Raw genomic sequence first — 20542 nt, 5'->3', positions numbered from 1 at the left:
AGAAGCAATCAATCTAAAACTGAATTCTGCAGCAGTTATTCTAGGAAACAATAGAAATGCATCACTGAGAAATATATCCCCTTCGAGAAACTTACTTTAGTATCCCTTCATGGAATTCAGGATTTTTAAATTGGATTAGCATAAGTAGGAAAAAAACTCCCAAATAAATGTTAGTATCTTTAAAATGTTTTGTTTTGGGTGGTGGTTAGACAAAAACAAAAAAGTGATATACAAGAAAGATGTAAGCCTGTAACAATAGCATGGATTTGCTCTTTGTCAAAAGTTCTTTACTGTAACAAATACGTAGAAAATAAAAACATTCAAATGCACTGTCCCTGCACTGGAGTTATTAAACTGGAGCTGATTCGTGTTTGGAGCTGTAGAAGTAGGACTTCCGGAATACAGAATTTACCACCTGTGAGGGAGCACCAGAGCCATCTACTGGGGTCAGCCCATTCCTGCTGCACAGGATTGCTCTGACAAGCAACTGTCTCCCCAAAACAGCAATACTAAAGTGATATTCAATCATAAAACTGCTGTTGCATAAAAATAATTTAAAAAATTCCATAAAATCTAAGAGAAAATATAAGTTGTAACAGTGATGAATTGGATGTGAGGGGAGGTTTGAATGGTTTCTCCTCACTTGAAGTTTTAGAAATACTTTTTTAAAAATAGCATTTATTTGTATATAACACAAAGGGTAAAATGCTTTCTATGAGTGTTTTGGTAATCAATTTAAATGGCACAAAAATTATAATTAATCTTTTTAGTATCACTCATTGATTATTGCTCAATCTCTTTCCCCACAAACAGAACTTGTGCGCGTGTGTGTGGGGTGTGTGTGTATATATATATTTAGACACACATATATAAAAGGACTAATTTTCTGCTACAACTCAGTCAAGAGTTAGAGAGCAGAGTAGTTCCAGTGTCCCGTAAACCTACTGGAATAGCTACCTCCACTCTCCAAATATTTGATTTACCAAAATACTATAACAGATTTTACTGGAATTTGCAGAGTTAAATTTCCAACCAGGCTTTAATAACTCCCACATGAAATATTTTAAAACCTTCTTCTAAAATAGACTGTATATATACAGAGGAAAACTTCATGTTTATAGCTACTAAGAAGCTACATGTGGAAACTTCTAAAACTAACATGCAATTGCTTTATTTGTATTGGCTAGGAAGATACGCACTCCTCTCAATTATAAAAGCTTTCACAAAACAATATAAACAATCAAAAGTGAGATCCATTTAGTTACATGATAATCATATTCCCATCTTTTCCCTTAATTTAACCATGCTGCCCTCCTGTGGATGTCAGGATGTGTACAATGCAATGGCCCAGACTAAGAAAATCTAGTTCAAATTGATCCCTGCTACCGGTTTGTGACTGACTTGAGGAGGAAAGAAAATGCCACTGTGTAACCACAAAAAGTGGTTAAATTAAACTTCAGGGCAAGGACTGTGAAACTTATCTTTGAAATAGTTTTAAATTGAGTATTTTAAATAAGTAGAATGTCTTATTATTCCACAAATCATGTACATATGGGAGCACAGTCATACATATTAATAATACATCTATTCTTAAATTAGGGGGAGAACATTCATTGCATAATGATGTTACTTCATCCGTTGAAGTGCCAACACAGTTGAACACATGTAAAGATTATCCAACAAGTCAAAAAGCATGGAACTCATTTGCAAAAGTATCAGTATTTGGTAAACTGAAAAAGCACCAACTGGTGAAATTGTAATCTTTTTTCTTGGTACAGAGACACCAAATACATCCTGAGGAATTACCGAGTCAAAAATACGTTACGTCTTTAAAGAAAAACATTCAAAAATGGTTTGGAATAGAAGAATCAAAAATTAAGGAGAGGTGTAATCAATTATTCAAAGAAATTATCTCATGCAGAAAAAAAATCTTTTTTGATCAATTACATTTCCATAAAGTCTCTGTTCTAATAAGCTCTGTTACTATTTAACTCGAAATTAATATTATGCACTAGAACATTTATATAATTTGAGCTCATCTATACTCTATTAGAGTTGTCAGATTTGTTAAATCATTGGTTTAAAACAGATCAGTATGGAACAGATACCAAAACCGCTACAGTACAATAGCTGGAGTGACACAACGCTGCTGGTTTTCTGCTTAACTAAATTTGTAAATGCTGACAAATTATGCTTAAAATCTTAATGATAAAGAATGCTTAAAAATACACTTTCCGAAGAAAGACTAAAATTTCTACAAGGTACAAAAGGTAGAGTGACACTTTCTGATTCTAAAATATATTAGAAAGTAAACACTTTTTCTTTAGAACTTTTTTTGTCTTTAACTCAGAAATAAAAATGAAAAGGGAAATGCTAAATTTTAAATCAAGCCACTCCCTGCCAAAATATTTTATATATTATTGAAAAGACTGTGAAATAAAGAAAAAGTCTCAGGAAAGCGAAAAACCATAAGAAATTATTTTGGATAAGACAAGTCACTTAGTATAGTGCTATTTTGTGCCAATTAGCGAAGCTCCTAACATGCCATATCAATAAAAGACAATTGGCCTAAGTAGTGGGGCTAATTAAATGAAATAAGATAATTAAATGCTTCTCAATATATAATAAAAAATTATGTCTGAAAGTGTTCCAAATGTTGTCTTTTTGTTTTCCTATTATCTGCTTTTCTGCCGAGTTTTAATCAGTGTATCTATATGCATAAAAGATAGATAGTGTCCAGATGTTAATGTGTTAGTGGCAGGAATCAGGTGTTCAATTAAAATTTATTGAGTGTGCAAGGAAAAAACCCAAGCCTTCCCTTAAGTAAAATACATACAGCTCAATTAAAAATGAATGTAGCATTTGTGATTAAATTGAACACTCACATTCTATAATGGCAATAAAATTTTACATGACATATGATTACTTTATTAACTTAATCAAACAATACTAATCTAGGGATCAGAGTTACCTTCTGTGTGAAAATGGATCCATTGCTTCTCAATATACAAAATAATGGTAAAGCTGCATTTAAACAAATTGTTGGTTCCTCTCCTCTGACGCATTTTTTTTTTTGGCATAAGTAGTGAATGAAAGAAAAGCAACTGTAACATTTTTTGAGATCTTAGTCTAGCACATGTTCTCAGCTACTGGCAATATTTGTTATATTTAATATACAACCAGCCCCGGCTGTGTTGCTTGCATAACAATCTTTTTGAATGCATTCATTACTCAAAATGTGTTTCTAAATGGCTTGACTGAAAGATCCTTAAAATGACTTCTCATGCCCATGTAACGTGGTTCTGGTTCCCAGCCTACGGCCCTTAACCTAAAAGGAATCATTCTGTAGTCTACGTGTTCAGACCCCTGCTTCAGATTTCAGCTTGCCCTTCAAAGCTAAGACTTACAGCCAGATGAAAAAGGGCTAGAGAGCCATAAACATTTAGTTTTAGAAAAGAGACCGGCCATCAGGAGTCCAGCCGTGAGGGGAGCACATCCTCAGGCAGAGTTCTCCACGCCAGCACTACTACGAACTGAGCCAAGTTTCTTATTCGCTTCTACTTGGTCAGCAGTGGTGCACCCGGCATGGTGCAGTCTACTTAAAACTTTGAACTTAAAATGGTTTCAAAATTTAAATAAGATTAAAATATCAGTGGTCAAAATCAGAAAAGGAGGAACACATGATAAAAATAGTAACTTCTAAGCCACTGATTTACTGAAAAAGGGTTACTAGTTTTATATTTAGAATCTGCTCTCACACCAGAACCATATAGCTTTTCATCTTTGGAATAAACTTTGAAGAGAAGCAGATGGCAGTTTTGGGCTGGCAATCTTCTAACATTATCAGAGGAGCTCTCCATCTGGTAAAGCAAGGGAATTTGGTCTGACCCCGATGGAGACTTAGCAGTGGAACTCAAACCTACGCCTACCACACTTCCCCTGCCAATTTGTCCCTGGTTTACTCCATGAAAGATAATCAAACAGGTCTTTTCTGACTCTTGCTCCAAAGACAAACCATGCACAGGATTTGACATACCATTTCATATGCATTTTTCACCTACCTGATCTCTTTTATCATTTATGCAGAAAGTGAAAAAAAATCCCAGACATTACAAAAAGACAAAGCAATACTACATCATTGAACAGACACAAAGTTAATTTAGGATGGGAATAAATTAAAATAGGTTTGTGACAGTAAACACGCTAAAAAGATTATGTGTAGTGCAGGGTGAACTCTTCATTCATTTAAATAAATATATCACTTATTTAAATACTAAATATGTAATTTATTTAAATAAAAAGATAGAGTAAGTTAATTGTGCAGAACTCTGTATGAAAGCACTGCTACACCAATGACATTGCAGAAACTACCAGCCTACCAAGGTGATGCCGTCACATTGCTTATTTGGGGATGTGAGATGTACTCGAGGACCCTGACAAAATGGTGCAGTATGGAACTGCCAACACAATTGTGTTGACATTTAACAGGATGTGGACTATTTAAAGGGAGCTGGCTGTGATGAATATACTATTTGGGCAAAACAACAGTAGTGTAGGGCCATGGGGACTCTGTTACTACGTCAAAATTAAATGCCATACTGTAATCATTGAAATTATACTACTGTGGAGAAAAAAAAAAAAACACTAAACTGGATTTATAAAAAGTTACCTCTGCCTTTACATCCAGTATTGTGTTAAAATTATTTTTGCCCATACAGAATAGTGTATTATGAATTGGAATCCACCCTCAGACACAGTATAGCACAACTGACCCTACAGTATCGAACTGAGCCAGGATTCTGGCACATACGGAGGATTAGATTGGTTATGTACAGTTAGCATTTAAAATTAATTTTGCTGTTGTAAGTGCCTTTGATTTTGTAAGGGTTTATGTCCCAAAAGACAAAAATTAGGTCAATTTTACCTTCCTACAAGTAACAGATGGACAGCACAAGTGACAGAAGGACACAACAGGCAGGTGGCATGCCCCCATCCTTGCAGCTAATAGTACTGGCACTCTCTGTATAGAAATAATGCCAGGCCATGCCAGACCATATGCAATGTCAATGTATGTCAGATGGAAATAACTCTTTCTTAAATTCTATGTCACAGATTAGTGTATGGTACCAAGAAACAAGTCAGATCACCTGACAAGAATGGCTAATAAATAAACTGCATCTTTCACCTGCATGATAATGTGTGCTATGCTGATTTGTAGTAGAATAAAGCAATATAAACAAAATCTAAACCAGTTATTTCAATCATGTTTGGTCCTGCAGTCTGGGAAGATAAGAATATTGCTTAGGTGACTATGTACAGTAATAATGTTATGAATATCACAATCAGTTGCATCTTCATTACTACAGACTCATGAGCATAAGGGAAGTTTCCAGACAACTTTCTAAAGAAACTTAGATGGCAAAAAAGTTAAAAATTATAATACAAAATAAATAAAAATATAATACAAAATAAATATATATATTCTACTGTATATAATTCTGGAATAGGTTATGAAGTAGGGATACTTGTGTGAGATTTCATTCTAAAGATACCGTCAGCAATATTTGGGGTGCATTTACAGAGTAGTAATTTTTTTCTCAAGTTTTAAGCAAAACTAAGAGTAAAAGTCAGATGTTGTTCTGAATGATACTTTTCCAAAGCTACGGGAACTGTGTAACAATAGCATAAAGAAATTTAAGGTAAAGAAGGCAACCTGAATGTTCCGGTCAGACCAGAGTCTCCTCAATTACAGTGTAGAGTTACTGGGAAGCTCCTACTACTATGAATTTATGACTGCAAATTTTAGAACACCTCTGATGTGATAAAAAATTTTTAACTGTTCATCATTTATTGTAGTAAAAATAAGCAGCCTACTCTATGCTCTCATTTTAGTAAGACAAATGATGCATAGGAAAAAAAATGACCCGCCTATATTTCACTTCATGTATATGTAGTGACTAAACTGCTCAGATCATGATCTTCCATGTGAGGACCTAATAAAACACATATTTTGCTACAACATAATAACATTTATTTTTTTAATACTACCCTCAATCCACATAGCACTGAATGGTCAACCCATCTATTCTTCTTATCTTGTCTATGAAAAACACTTATATGTAAATTAAACTTAAACCAAAGTTATTACTTAGTTATTACAAAGTTACAAATCACACTAAACTTTAGATTTTCTCAATTCCTCACCTACAATTTAATGAACTTAAGGTCTATTTTCAGTTAACTATTAGTTCATCATTTGGCCTTCTAAGTTACCACCAGCTTCGTTATTTTTAATGAAAATATAGAAAAAATCTTTTTTACACATTAATAGCTTTCTGAAGTTGTGATTTGAGAGTTTCCAATAACAGGCAAGACTCTGCTTAGATATTATTCTTTAGATTTTTTAAAAATCCAGTAAAGCAAAGATTTACAAGCAGAAACATAAGGTTTCACAGGAGCATGTATTTCATGTATTTTCAGGATTGAACCCTTGCTTGAACCCTTGACATGGGCATCAATAGAAGCTGTTGCCCAGTTTTGCCCAACTGCTTTTAGGTACTTAAATGAAGTACCTAAAAAAAAAGGATGCACCTACATTGGTAACTTAGTCTGAATAAGGAGTGTGCTTTTGAAGAGAATCTCTCCATTGTCCCCAGTTGCAGCACTTTGTTCAGATTGCAGAACTGATTCACAGCACGTGAACCAGATGGATGAAATGAAATCAGATGCGGTGCTCAGTTAGTGCATCTCACATATTCCAGCCACTAAAGGGCAGTCAGTCTAGGACAAGACCAGGCAGAGACTGAACTAAATCCCCAGAAATGCATATAAGGTGATTATCAGGTCCTCAGCAACCACTGAGTCACCTTAGGGACCTGTTTGGGCACACTTCACACTTGGTTCCCTTTGTAGTCAAGAAGGAGGCACATGCCAAGCACAGTGCAGGTCTTCCAGATTTCCATCTCTTTGTATTGGGTAGCATAATTTTGGTAGACATCAGTGGCTAAAAGTCCTTCATAGGTGCCTCAGTTGGACAAGTCTGGGTTACTGCTCTTTGCACCACTCCTTTAATTCTTCTCTCTCCATCGTAGGATGATCACATGCAATCTGCCATCTGGGTATAAGGCTTAATCTCATCCCACTGCTGCAACAAGTGGCTGTTGCTAGAAGGTACTCAGTCAACCAGTCTCTCTCACGCAGTGATGCTGCATTCAAATTTGCTCAAGTGGATTAGCCACGAATTAGGAGTCAGTCACATAAACTATGATGACAAGTCCTCAGTGATGCTGCAGCACAGCTCATCACCATCTTTATAGTCTGAAAGCGACCTGTTCTCTAACGTGATAAACTGGAAATTGCTGACAAAGTTTTTTTCACTTCTTTTTTCCCTCACACATGCACACAAAGACCAGGAAGTTTAGATGGGGAGAGATTTAAAGTTGAGAATTGCAGACAGAAATTTGATAGCACAGACTAGAAAAGTCTACCTAGCTGTTCTATTTGGTCACTGAGATGCTTGGTCACAGGTTCTGAGACCTCACATGATAAGAAGAAAAAACTGGCATTTACGTCTGAATGCAAGGCACCATTAAGGTAAACCATGAGAGAAAGAATAAGAGTTTAGGACCCAGTGAGACTGCGACATAACTGCATTAAAGAATGCTGAGGAGGGAACAAGGTACAAAAACCAGGACGCAGGAAACGGACTGGTGCCAACGGGACCGGCTCACTCCAATTGATTATTTTGTGAGGCTGAATAAGGATTTTAGCAAAGATGAACCAATTTGACACACACGCAGTACTAATTATGGGGATGCTCCATACCTAAGCAATTATGCGTACTCAATCCTAGGGAAGGCAGAAAGATATTGAACAAGTGTTGTTAAAGTTATGATCTAAAGACAATACATATACAACCAAACTTGCATCATTTTGCTCATCACAGAGCTGAAGAAAATCCATCTTAACATTTTCAGAAGCATGTAGCTTTTCAGTGAAATATAAGAAAAAGGAACACCCTATATAAGCAGTTTTAATGATTTTTTTAATGTGAGAGTAGAATCACGATTCAAATATAAATTACATACTCATGAGAATAGATTCTTAAATCTATTCTCAATTCTTTTACTTCATGTTTGAAAAAGTTATGAGTAAAAACAAAGCAAAATGTTTTTAAGAAAAAAATTATATTTTAAGTTTTCTGACTATTAACCTTGCTTAACCCATAGATCTTTTTCACATAAAGTCTGTTGTGGTTAAGCTAAGTGAATTTGGATCTAAATTTATATCTCAGCTTTTACAAATATTTCAGATTAATTACTATGGAATGAATGAAGAATGAAACCTTAATTAGTAATGCTTCTCTTGGCAATTAGGATTCTCTTGGCTTCTCTTAGCAATTAAAGTGGCAGTGGCATATCATTAAGGTCTTCAAGATTCCCCATGCCGCCTCAGAAGCAATTACTCTGGGAAGCACTGAAAATCAGGCTCATAGCTATAATCTGTTCTCTAAGGATCTAGCAGCAGGATAAACACTTTTGCTTCTTCCTTCCATAGTAATTTTGCATTAACCCATCATCATTATCCAATTAATCATTAATGTAATTTTAATGTGTCGTTTTTCATGAAGTTCAATTTTCATTTTTAAAAAGTAACTGATTACAGTCAATCGATTTTGCAAAAGTGTATAATATTAAAATCATTTAAATGAAGACAGTTAACACATTAGCACTTTTCACCATGGCAAAATGCTAGCATTCATTTAGCACAATGAAATACTAGCGTTTAGCACAATTTAAACTAGCATAACAGAAAATACTGCTATGAGACACCTTGGAATAATAATATTAAGGCATCCATACATCACTAAAAGTGAACTAAAAATCAAGCCATTCTGTCATGCTGCTTATAACATACACAGGAAATTTTTACCTTAGTATATAGAGGCGCATGTTGCCTTATGAATATAAAAATGAGGACAGGTTTGTCAGAATTTAGCAAGAAATATAAAATAATTATAGCTTCATGAATGACACTTTTGACCCTCTGACTAAATGAAAAATATACACCATTGCTATTGGACCCAAATTTAAAAATATTTATTAATTATGGGCAAAAATTTGACCAATATTTCTGCTGTAAAGTCACTGTTTTAGTTTTCAAATTTTGTGTTTGTTTCTTAGTAGTCTCATTCATGTGTCAGAAGTTCTTGAAACACTTGGGTTTACTCTGCGCTGGTATTTTTGAGTCTTGTCTTGCAGAAAGGGATACTCACTGTCTGAGAGTTACTGTTGAAAAGAAAGATAATCTCCTCTTCCTAAGTTCTAATGAAAAGCTCTTGTGGTTTCAAAAGAATCATGTAATTTCATGCAGCAGGAAGAGTAGTTACAGATCAGCAATGCCAGTCCTTTGCAGTTCAAGGTATTCGGCAATGACTACATTTCATGAAGTATTCTGAAGAAGTTTGCAACCAGGATACTTTCCATAGTAGTTTCTGACATATCCTTCTGCAGGATCATTCACTGAGTAGAGAAAATATGCTCTACACATATAAATATGTGGTGCTGGATGTTAGATGACATTTTGGCATACCTTGAAGTAAAGAGAAGAGCAGACATTCCTGAATATGCAGTGGTATTTGCTGCGCTGTATACTCTTGTTGCTGCTCACATTTTTTACTGAAACCCCTTTTTTGTTCAACAGTCAACTGTGTTTGAAATTCAACCAAAGCCTATTTCATCAGCTACACAAACCTTCCGTAAGTGGTGTTGAGTAAAGCACTGGCATTAATACAGTTTGCTTCAGCACTGCAGAATTACCTACAGCTACCGTGCTTGTCTTGATCAGTCCTAAGATTCTGGATTCTCATGCTAGGTCTAGGTTGAATATGGATTGGAAAATGAAGCTTTGCAGTTCGTACCTTTTCTGTCTTCGAAGCCAATGAAACTTAACTGACACTCTGATACTTCTTTATGCCTTCCTGTCAGAGACTACAATGAAATCTTTCTCCCAGTGTCTCAAAGGTCCTCTGTACATGGCAAGCAAATATGAGGTCACATTGTCCATGCTTTGAGTCTGAGCATAAACCAACTCTAATTCAAAAGTGTTGTGACCATGTTGGCAACCCCAACAGTCTGCAGTGCAGGTGCTGGCATCACATTGTCAGTTTTTGATCAGGGTGGAGAGCTGGCCAAGAATAATTTCTCTCTCTCTCTCTCTCTGCTGCCAAGTCCCATGACCTCCTCAAATGGTCATATCTGAAATACTTTGTTAGATTAAAAAGAAACCTCTAACTCACTTTTGCTTCATAAATAAAGTTTCTTTACTAGAGAATTCCCTTTAGAGATGCCTGCTTTTGTTCATCTGCCGTATTACTGACATCCCCATTAGCTTATAAGGATGGGTAGATGAGAATGTTCTAAGGACAACTTGGGCACTAATTTTGAGGCCAGCTACACTCAGCAAACATTGCCCCATTTGCCAGTTACAGGAGAGGCTAGAAAAGCTGTGCACACTATAAAATCATAGCTAGAGGGAGTGACTAAATTTTACTTAGACCCAGCTGACTTGAATACACGCTTGCTTCCTGCGATGGGATCCTCTTGCAGCAGACTGCTGCATCCCACAGTGTTTCAACATGTTATAACAAGATTTCACACGGTAACAACTGAAACAGCCTCAGGAAATAGGAGCATTTTTGATTCTATGGTTAGTGAATCAAGACTCAGGTGAAGACCGAGGCTTTCCTTCATGGCAGGCACCCTTTACCCACACATGAGGAATGAGTGGCAGAGGATTTATCTTTTCATCAAGGGCACAAAGGTAGTTTAATAAACCTCCCATTTGTATATGGATTACAGGTCACCTCAAAAGGCTGGAAGGCCTGATGTTGCAAATGGCAGTGGGCAATCAATGTCAGGTATTTGTAGAAAGATTTACCTCCTAAATGTATGTGAGACAAATTAGGAGTAATTGTAATAGAAATTACCATATGATATACTGATATACTCCACCCATTTTTCTTACAATTCTACTGTTCTTATAATAGGATAAGAAAATGCTTGAACAAAACCTCAGATGTTAAAAATACAAATCAAGCGTGTCTGCTGCCAAACAGAACAAGCTATATGCGTCAAAGGACATCACAAACCCTAAACTACCACCAGTGCAAACAAAAAATCCTCCCAGGAATTAATTGAAGTGACACTCATTTCATACAAAATATCTATTTAATTTCATTCATCTTCATAAGAGTATATACACAGACGCTATTTTATCTATAAAGATCAATATTTATAACTAGTAAGAAAAACAAGAAATATCCGTAGAAGTGAAGGTATTTCTCCTAATTGCATGGTTACCTGTAGCAAAATTATCTTACTATCTATCAAAGTAGCCTGAGTTTCATTTAAAATAAAAGGAGGCTTAGCTTTTAAAAATCACTTAGGCAGCTTCACATAGTTTATCTCTGACCTGGATTTAAATTTGAGAAACTGTGAATTAGGCAGAAGAAAAAAGATGACATGACTGAAGCCCACCTCTTGTTCAGGTAATTCATCTTTCCAAAGCTTTGTTGTCTAGTGATCAGGCATTTATTTTAATTTAGTAGATAATCTGTACTTTTTCTGAATGCAGTATATAAAGAGAAAAGTTTACTTTACCAACGGCAGTGCACCTTTCCGTCTTTTTCCATAGCCAATGTCTTAGCACGGGTTCATGGAAGGCAGGTCCTGCTTGACCAACCTGATCTCCTTCTATGACCAGGTGACCCACCTAGTGGATGAGGGAAAGGCTGTGGATGTGGTCTACCTGGACTTCAGTAAGGCCTTTGACACTGTCTCCCACGGCATTCTCCTAGAGAAGCTGGCGGCTCACGGCCTAGACAGGTGCACTCTTCGCTGGGTAAAAAACTGGCTGGACAGCCGAGCCCAGAGAGTTGTGGTCAATGGAGTTAAATCCAGTTGGCGACCGGTCACGAGCGGTGTTCCCCAGGGCTCAGTACTGGAGCCGGTCTTGTTCAATATCTTTATCAACGATCTGGACGAGGGGATCGAGTGCTCCCTCAGTAAGTTTGCAGACGACACCAAGCTGGGCGGGAGTGTTGATCTGCTGGAGGGTAGGAAGGCTCTGCAGAGGGACCTGGACAGGCTGGATCGATGGGCCGAGGCCAACTGTATGAGGTTCAACAAGGCCAAGTGCCGGGTCCTGCACTTCGGCCACAACAACCCCATGCAACGCTACAGGCTTGGGGAAGAGTGGCTGGAAAGCTGCCCAGAGGAAAAGGACCTGGGGGTGCTGGTTGACAGGTGGCTGAACATGAGCCGGCAGTGTGCCCAGGTGGCCAAGAAGGCCAACGGCATCCTGGCCTGTATCAGAACTAGTGTGGCCAGCAGGAGTAGGGAGGTGATCGTGCCCCTGTACTCGGCACTGGTGAGGCCGCACCTCAAATCCTGTGTTCAGTTTTGGGCCCCTCACTACAAGAAGGACATGGAGGTGCTGGAGCGTGTCCAGAGGAGGGCAACGAAGCTGCTGAGGGGTCTGGAGCACAAGTCTTATGAGGAGCGGCTGAGGGAACTGGGGTTGTTTAGCCTGGAGAAGAGGAGGCTGAGGGGAGACCTCATCGCGCTCTACAACTACTTGAAAGGAGGTTGTAGCGAGGTGGGTGTTGGTCTCTTCTGCCAAGTAACTAGCGATAGGACGAGAGGAAATGGCCTCAAGTTGCGCCAAGGGAGGTTTAGATTGAACATTAGGAGAAATTTCTTTACTGAAAGAGTGGTCAGGCCTTGGAACAGGCTGCCCAGGGAAGTGGTGGAGTCACCATCCCTGGAGGTATTTAAAAGACGTGTAGATGAGGCCCTTAGGGACATGGTGTAGTGGGCATGGTGTGTTGGGTTGACGGTTGGACACGATGATCTTAGAGGTCTTTTCCAACCTGTATGATTCTATTCTATGATTGATAAACCAACCTGTCAAGGTATTCCTCACTACCTAGTGGCTTTGAGAAAACTCAGAGAACTCTGACATACCTAAATTTTTGGGCTGCTATAATGAGACTATATGACTAAATGATGAGAAAAGGATTCTAAACTATCTGGTGTTATGTAAAGTTTGCAAAATTCAAACAAACTCAACAGTTTCTTCCATTTGACTTTCCTTATGCTTCCCAGTCTTGACATTCACAAACTGAAAAACAAGCCTTCTACCAAAGGACAGCGAGAACCTTGCTCTTCGAAGCAGCGGCTGAAGTCAGTGCTCTGCCACCCTTTTTTAAACTGGAAGAAAAAGTGCAATAGCAACAAACAGAAAGCTAGATGGTGCTAATATACTGACTTTATACTACATGTGCTGCGCACAAACTTGGAAAGGCAAATCAAATGTTATAAAGAGATACAGAAGAGTTATGTATGTAGATGAAGAAATACTATAGTTAGATAAGTATCTACTTATCTTAACATTTGGTTCAGGCAATTACATTGTGTTGATAAGAAATGAAAAAAAGTAACAGGAAAAAAGTAATGTAGAAAGTTATTATTTTTATCTCATGGAAAATAATACTAATTGAAGAAGTCTATGCTACATATTACCACATCATAACAAGTATTAGTAAGGATTTTCTAAGATGTTGGATAATATAGGTTTCTAACACTTTTCTTCACTTTGAAGCAACTTATACCTACTCGTTCTAAGAGAAACTAAACTTGACATTTTAGCTTAGCCAAAATTTTGTTTCTATTTTGTCTTTTTTGTGTTGTTAAAACAAATGATTTAGAATTATTCTGACATATCTATGTGTTTCGGCTCAGAGAAAGGTCTGAAACCAGTTTCAAATTCGTTATATGCAACACAAAGGCCTATCTGTGACAGGGAGCATGCAGCACTTGCTAAGACAAGTGTGATTTTATTCCTGGCATCTTACTTTATCTGTAAAAGTAACCCAGAATTGAAACAGAGTCATTTCAATGTGGTCACCTGGTGCAGTTCTCTGAAATAACACTGGGAGCAGGTTTCATCTTCAGATCAGCCTTCAGATTACACATCTTGAAGTTACAAAGGTAATTCTGTTTCTCCTCCTGCCCTTCTTTGCTAGGTGACCATGGACAAGCAGCACGTAAGAGCTGGCACCACCATTGTTCTGGCTAACTTCAGTGTCCCCGTGGCTCTTCTTAGCTGACTTATGAGCTCACTAGTAGCTATGACAACGGTTTATCCAGGTGACAGTCACACACTACAGCCCTACCCACTGAGAGGCCAGCAGACCCCAGTGCTATCCGCAGCTCGGCCGCTGAATTGCCTGACCTTGGGTGATCTCTGTTCATTCCTGTGCTTCATTTCACTCATCTGTAGAACAGAGATAATTATAGTCACCTTCCTCTCCAATGAACTCTTTTATCAATGGGTGACAAGTGTCATAAAAATGAGAGGGGAAAATTACTTATCCTCTAATTCTGCATTGTAGAAGACTGCTAATCAGGGCATTTGTCTCACAGATCTCCTTTAGCTCTAAAACTACAGCAGCAGCAGGAGAAATGTGATACTTCAGTCACATACAGGAACCAGTAGCTCTATTTCTTGTTTATAAATGCTCTCCTAAGAACATTTCAGTCAATTCCAAGTGCACAAGATAAAAAATTTTAAAAGGTTAGCAAATTCATGGTGATCTTTATATTCTGAAAATACACCCATAAAATAATAATAATAATAATAATAATAGAAAAGAAGTTGTGAGAGAAAAATGATTTCACACAGATTCCTTACAATTTCAGAGAGTACAAGTTCGAAAAAGTTGCCAAAATAATTGCTTTACAGATGAGAGACAGGGAGAAAAACTGGGCATGTACATACTCAAGTGCTTGTAGGAATGGACATTCCAAACACAAAAGTTTAAGAAATTGAAGGTATAGCATTCCTATACGCAACATGTCATAGCAGAAAGCAGAACAAAACCTGTAAGAATGAATTTTGCCTTTCAAATCTTGGAAAAAGTTCTGGACAAGAGCTACGCTGAAATGTTTTACTTCAGAAGTCAAACCCAAATAATACTACTTTGTAATATTGTCCTGTTCAGGCTGTTCAATCTGTAAAATTTCATTTTATGTTATTGTTTATTTTCCTCTTTTTTTGTATGACCATTAAGCATTACTAATCCTTTTAAAGCAAGCTATTTGAAGAAATCTCAGTAGTCCTTTTGTTATTTCTAGGTTGGAAGCAATAGAATAATACCCTTTAGTAACCACTAGGCTATGCTAACAGACAACTTAACTGGCACAAAATCTACTTTTAAAAATAATGCATGCTTTAAATGCACGCGGATGTGCAAAAGCACATTAAAAAAACCCCCATGCATTAGAAAAGGTATTTACCCACATATGTTGAGTGGATTAACCTGTCCTGCTTGGGTTTTCAACCCTAATTTAATTATGAGTTAAGGAGAGCCAACTGAGCCTTCCTGAAGCAAACAGTACCTCCCTAATGCTGCTATTCTAACTCGACAGAAATAAACAGGCTTTTAGCATTTTATATAGGAATTTTTTAGGTCAAATTTTGTTTATTTCTGATGATTTGTTTTAGATTCAAGACTGCAACAGAAGAAATTAATAGAAATGTTAAAAAAACTCCTTTTATATGGATGTCGGCTTTACTACCTTAATAAAGAAGATTAAAAAAATATCTTGTATGTGCTCTGCATTTTACACAAGGAAAAGGTTACCACATTCTATGAGGAGAAAACAAATACATTACAAATTACGAGAAGGGAATCTGAAGTATCATGAATTGCCAATAATCGGAACACTTCTACAAATCCCCATTAATGAGTGACATTTACCTTGTCATTACTCAGAATTTCTAGCTGTGCATGCTTCCCCTTGGAATCTATTGACAGGGTTTAAATAGAAGACGGTGGTTATATATCCTTTGGGTTGTTTCATATTTTGAGAGCCTTTCATGCAAGAATAAAAAAAATTATCTAAAATAAATAATAGGATTATGTTTGCTGTAAGATGTACATGAATAATCCTTATTTTTAAGCATATAACAGAATGCAGAGAAAAATCACGGAGTGTTTCCTTGATGAGTCATAAGAATTTTTATTTCTTGCTGTTAGAAAGGTTACAATTTATAATGAAAAAAATACCAAGTTTATAATTTTATTTGAAATATGATTATTTGTTATGACTGTGGAAACTCAAAGAGGGAACACGATCTGAAGGTGTTGCAGTCCAGAATACTATTTGTGAATTAAAAATCTCAGTTTAATTACAAGACAGTATAATTTGTAGAACTGAATATTCTTGAAGCATAAATGTGAGACAGCTTTTGAAGACTTTCAGCATATCCCCTGTGTCAAAAAGTAAAGTCAGCCTTACATAGGAGAAACTTTTCTGAAGGAGTAACTGTAAACCCAGAATTAGTTTGGGCGTATGGGTTTTGCTGACCCTGCAGAAACTGAAATATTTGAGCGTAGCTCCCATATCTGAAAAAATGGTCTCTTATTACCATTACTATTTTTTTTAATCATGATAGAGCATTTATCTAATAAAACCCCTCTTGCTGCATTTGGCTGTGGGATAAAATTTTAATTCAACTTTGAATAAATTTTGAGATTCTCAGCTGAAAAGCATTATCTAATGCCAACAGATTGCTTTTTTCTCCTATGAGACAAATATGAATCTTGTATCTTAGCTTGTTAACTCAGACCGACACAAAAAATGTAAGTTATCTAGTTCAAAGACTGGGCAAAGATAAAGCATGAGATGTTTCTGAAAAATAAACTGAAAAATTAGAACTTAACTGGGATAATCATACTGACTACTTTAGAAATCTGTTATTAAGGTTGTAAAATTCAGCTCGTTAACATGATGAAATTGCAGCAGCAAGGATGATCACATTCTTTCATCCTTTCATTTCCCTATTTTTTTTGTGTACTCTATGACACTGTGCTTAAATATCTGACCACATACTAAAAGTAAAACAAAACAAAACAAAACACAGTAAAATAAAATAAAATAAACAAAAACCTTCCAGCCCTTGTCACTATTCAGGATAGCAGCAGCTGCCTTCCAGCTCTTCAACACTTTGGTTTCTCCTACGGCCTGTTTCATTGCATGTTACGCAAACACTGCTTTACAGACAGAATTGAGTTATTTGCTTTTCTACCTCGTGCGGGTTCACCAGGGAGTTGCAGAGCCTGGCACCGCAATAACACTGCCCAGCAGAGCATAAGCCTTTGGCCATGTGTTAGAGAAGTGACCATGCCCCACCTCCCCCAGCTCGTGAGGTGTGCAGGAACCATTTCTACCAGTTCCTTCCAAAGATTTAGCTTCATATGTCTACGACGCTGGGAGGTGGTATTATTCGCACGTCATAACGGGAGAACTGAAGTACTAAAAACTTTAGGCTTCAGATATTAAGATGAAGATCTAAGTTTTAGGGTATTTGGACTCTAACAGCGCAATGTATATTTACAGCCCAGTTTCCACTGATTTCAGCTAGTAGCTGTGAGTGTTGGGCAGCTTTATGAAATCAGATTCCAGTTTATCAAACGGCACAGGAAACATATACCACCAGTTACTATAGGTGGAAACGTTTCAGTCTCTTACTGGCAGGTCCTTTTATGTAGCACAAACGGGGAAAAAAGCCAGTTCTTCCAGGCATCCCTCAAATACCTTAACTGTAAAATATTCTTTTGCCTTCCCACAATATTGTCCATCATCCACCGTGTGTTTCCAGCCTCTTCACAGATGAGGATTTCTCTGATAATGCAGTATCAGTTCAGAACCAGAATAGCTTTAATCTGTGTGTTGAAGCAGGTGGGAATCCCTCTTGAAAAAACAGCAAATGACCACTTAATACTTACACTCACCCAGGAAGTCAAGAGAAGACTGCAGAGAGTGTCTAGATGATGGCTTTTCATGACATTAACGGTTCCTGACTGTACACATTAATAATTCTTCTAGCAGGTGTTTTTTTCCCTCCAAATAAACACTCTCTTCCTTCCTCTCACTGCAAGCCCAGTGCCATCGCACAGTATTTCATCAACCTTTTCAAAGGTTATGGGAGGAATTATTAACCTTTTATTTCATTTCATATATATTTATGGTGGAGAAGTCCATACAGCCCTCCCTCGGTGCCCTAACTTTTCTAGACAAATGTGTAGGTAATAATCATTATAGGTAATGGCTATAAAGAAAGGGAAATGATGACTAACCTTGAACATTTTTGGTGGGCAGAACAACAATATTTGCCTGCAGAATAGTGACAGCAATGACCCTGAAGTGAAATGAAGAAGTAAACAACTGTGCCAGGAGATGAGGATTCAAAATCAATGTGAGAAAGTAACCAGCAGCAGCAGATGAAAGGGATAATGATTGAATTAAATTATTGAAAGTAATATTTGATTGGGTAATCCATTTAATGCTCAGACAAGAAGACTAGCGCCATAAACCAGTATGGAAAAGCAAACTGGGGGGTTAGGAAGACCCTCTGAAGACCCCAGAAGAACAGCTCCCAGCCAAGAAAGTCTCTGGGGAAACCCAGGAGCATGACAGGAGGAAGCATTGATGCCTTGTCCTTGTTTCTAGACCCAGGTCAAAATAAGTTGCATGTTATACCTTAATTGGGGTTGCAGAGAGCACGACTCCAACATTATCAGTGACCTGATCATGGTGACTTCTGGTCACCTGTTGGGATAGGTGCATGGGAGCACAATGTCCCTGATGTAGCTGTAGTGTGGAGTATGCAACCGAACCACGTCACATGCAAGTTAGATACATCTGTTGTGTATTATTCATTACTGATGTTGTTCAAGTCATTCCGTCCCCATGGCTGCCTTTTGACAAACCATTGAAGAACGCAGGCAGCACCGTGCCACCCCTGCAGCATTCACTACTTCAACTGCCTGAATACCTTCCAGCAGCAGGAGACTGAAACCATGCTAGTGGACTGAATCTAGACAAGGATGTGCCACAATTACGAAACCATTTCAGAGGTGCTTGGTGAGTGCAAATGAATGTGGCGTGGGGTGGGGACTGACAGGAGAGCATCAGTCTTTAGTACAGACAAGCACTCTTCTCTCCTCCCTAGATCCTCTCCACTCCAACTTACTCATGTCAGCCCAGTCTTCCTGCTCTCTCCTGCCACATTATCCCATTTCCATTATTCATGTATTTGCAGCCCTACTTCGAAGTCTTCTCATCTCAGTCCCAGTCGCCAAGCACAGTAGCTCCAGTTCTCCCGTTGGCTCCATGACTGGTTTCCCTCTTTCTCCTGTCAGCTCCTGGTCACCAGCCACAGGTCTCCAGCCAGCAAGTCTCACTGTTACAGTCCTGATCATTTGTGTTTAAGTTTCCCAAAACCAAAATTAGGTCTGAGGTTGATACCCGGGAAATTTCAGCCCAACCAATTACAGCTTTGCCAAAACTTAAGTAAGTTTGGTTTTGTTGTTTTTTTTTTTTAAATATTGAACATAGAAAATTTTGGCAATTGTATACAATAAGCAGAATATTAACTGGAGGAGATTAAAAAGAAATCTAAATAGTATGGCCACTACATTAATTCTACATTAACATGTTGAATAGTCCTCTTTTTTTGAAATGTACTTCTACTTAATTCAGAAGAAGTTAAAAGGATGGAAAACAGCCCTGGTAATTGCTTTATAACAAGAGATACAGCCTTGCTTACTGTCAGCAACACTACCTGGTTTTGCAGTTGGGATGAGGAATAGCGGTGGCAGTTGGCTAGGGGAGCTGTCTTTATGAATAATCTATTCTATACAGTTTCAGTGTTAGGCAGAAAAAACATCCTTAAACTGGTATTCGTACATAAATTCCTTCCAAGAGAAATACCATACAGCGGCCAGAGAAAGAAAAGGGGAGACTATGTTGCAAGTACCATCACATTCAGGTATATAATTAATCCTATTTTAATGGAAAAATATGTTTGTCCTAAATATCAACTTTTTTCCCCAAAGTGCTATAAATTGTAACATTCAAACCCAGTTTCTAAATGACACTGTACTCTTAGTTCTGCATTTCAGAGTTAGCTCAGCATGTCTTTACACATCACTGAACACCTGAAATGAATGTTATTCCTCACTTTTCAAAAATTTATGTATAAAATGAGGATATAACACAATGCCATACTATAGAAATTGTTGTACACATTTATAATGTTTTACAAACTTTATGTTTTTAGCTACATATGCTTAAACACAGGCACAATGAGGCAAAATAATAAATACAGACAGTCCAAAAACAGACACTTACCCACAGTGCTTCATGTGAGGTGGTTTATCCATTCTCACCGCCAGTTTAATTTTCAAGTCACTGTCCTGGCTGTTTTTGGGAACTATCATTTTATGCAGATCAGGTGACTTTGGGCTATTGGATGTTGGATACAACACTACCTGCAAGTCATAAAATAAAAACTTCAACGAGTTGATACAAAAAAAATCTGGTAGTCTTTAACGGACACTCCTAAGCAGTGAAGATTCTTGTTGCATTTCCTCCAATCTGAAAGATGACTAAAAAAGGTTTCATAAATCTAA

The 20542-nt window shown here is 37.5% G+C and overlaps 1 protein-coding gene across 1 annotated transcript in view; it reads right to left on the bottom strand.

Annotated features, from left to right (window-relative positions):
• CADPS2 (calcium dependent secretion activator 2) overlaps nt 1–20542 on the bottom strand; it is a 331334-nt gene that overhangs the window by 133689 nt on the left and 177103 nt on the right. The window contains exon 8 of the mRNA XM_075146854.1: nt 20262–20401. Coding sequence (XP_075002955.1) covers nt 20262–20401 — 140 coding nt within the window. The remainder of the gene's footprint in view (nt 1–20261; nt 20402–20542) is intronic.

Source organism: Calonectris borealis, chromosome 1, assembly GCF_964195595.1.
Source record: "Calonectris borealis chromosome 1, bCalBor7.hap1.2, whole genome shotgun sequence".
NCBI classification, from domain to species: domain Eukaryota; kingdom Metazoa; phylum Chordata; class Aves; order Procellariiformes; family Procellariidae; genus Calonectris; species Calonectris borealis.
Note: the sequence above shows the minus strand (reverse complement) of the source record. Positions and strands in the feature narration are given on the sequence as shown.